The following is a 1,265-nucleotide window of genomic DNA, read 5'->3' as shown; positions in this document are numbered from 1 at the left end:
TAGTCCCAGCTACTCGGGAGGCTGAGGCGGGAGAATGGCATAAACCCAGGAGGCGGAGCTTGCAGTGAGCTGAGATCCGGCCACTGCACTCCAGCCTGGGAGACAGAGCCAGAGTCCGTCTCAAAAAAAAAAGGACTGAGAAAATATTTATGGAGGGGGAAAGGCTTTTGGAGAACATCATTGCTCTTGCCTGCTTCTAGTGATTTTTAGACAAGTGATTTGCTGATACGAGAAACACGGGGTGGCTTAAAGAATTGCAAAGTTGGTCGGGCGCAGTGGCTCACGCCTGTAATCCCAGCACTTTGGGAGGCCGAGGCAGGCAGATCACCTGAGGTCAGGAGTTGGAGACCATCCTGGCCAACATGGTGAAACCCCGTCTCTACTAAAATACAAAAATTAGTGGGGCATGAGTAGCTGTAATCCCAGCTACTTAGGAGGCTGAGGCAGGAGAATCTCTTGAACCCCGGAGGCGGAGGTTGCAGTGAGCTGAGATCACGCCACTGCACTCCAGCCTAGACTGTAGCAGTGATAATGAGTAGCTTGTTTAATGAAAATGTTTCATCCTGGGCTATCATGCTTGTCTTTTTAGTGGATATCAAGGTATTGCAGAGTGCCTTAGCGGCCATCCGACACGCCCGCTGGTTCGAGGAAAATGCTTCTCAGTCCACGTGAGTCCCTCCCTGACCATCTGGATTAAGATAAATTTTTTAACTGCAGTGAATAGCAGGATACCCCCATACTTCCTCTGACACAACTATTTTGCCTGTGACCTTTTTCCTGGATTTTTATTTTTACCTTAAGTAAGCACATTAAGATTTAGAGAAAGCAGAGAACGTATAGTTCTGTAAACAGCATAGTCAGCTTCAATTCTACCTTAGGCGTGGAAATACATGATGGTATTGATTTTAATGTTTGGGTCACTATTACTTTCAGAGTTAAAGTTCTCATCAGACTACTGAAGGACTTGAGGATTCGTTTTCCTGGCTTTGAGCCCCTCACACCCTGGATCCTTGACCTACTAGTAAGTAAAGATGGACAATTGGAGTTCCTCATCATCCTTATTTACTAGTAGTAGTAGTAACTCTGAAATTCACCAGAGTCTGAAATTTGGTGAAGCTTAAAAGAAATTTTATTGGTAGACAAGTAATCCAATAAAAATTCAACATTTACATGACTCAGAGACATTTGTTTAAAAAAAAAAAATTCAAAGGCCGGGCGCGGTGGCTCAAGCCTGTAATCCCAGCACTTTGGGAGGCCAAGACGGG

At 45.2% G+C, this 1,265-nt stretch overlaps 1 protein-coding gene across 1 annotated transcript in view; it reads left to right on the top strand.

Annotated features, from left to right (window-relative positions):
- The first annotated feature begins 514 nt into the window (after positions 1-514).
- LOC105501979 (interleukin enhancer-binding factor 2-like) overlaps positions 515-1,265 on the top strand; it is a 2,823-nt gene continuing 2,072 nt past the window's right edge. Inside the window, exons 1-2 of the mRNA XM_011928154.1 lie at positions 515-668; positions 934-1,021. Coding sequence (XP_011783544.1) covers positions 532-668; positions 934-1,021 — 225 coding nt within the window. The 5' untranslated portion in view covers positions 515-531. The remainder of the gene's footprint in view (positions 669-933; positions 1,022-1,265) is intronic.

This window comes from Colobus angolensis, unplaced genomic scaffold, assembly GCF_000951035.1.
Source record: "Colobus angolensis palliatus isolate OR3802 unplaced genomic scaffold, Cang.pa_1.0 Scaffold77, whole genome shotgun sequence".
Classification (NCBI taxonomy): Eukaryota; Metazoa; Chordata; class Mammalia; order Primates; family Cercopithecidae; genus Colobus; species Colobus angolensis.
Note: the sequence above shows the minus strand (reverse complement) of the source record. Positions and strands in the feature narration are given on the sequence as shown.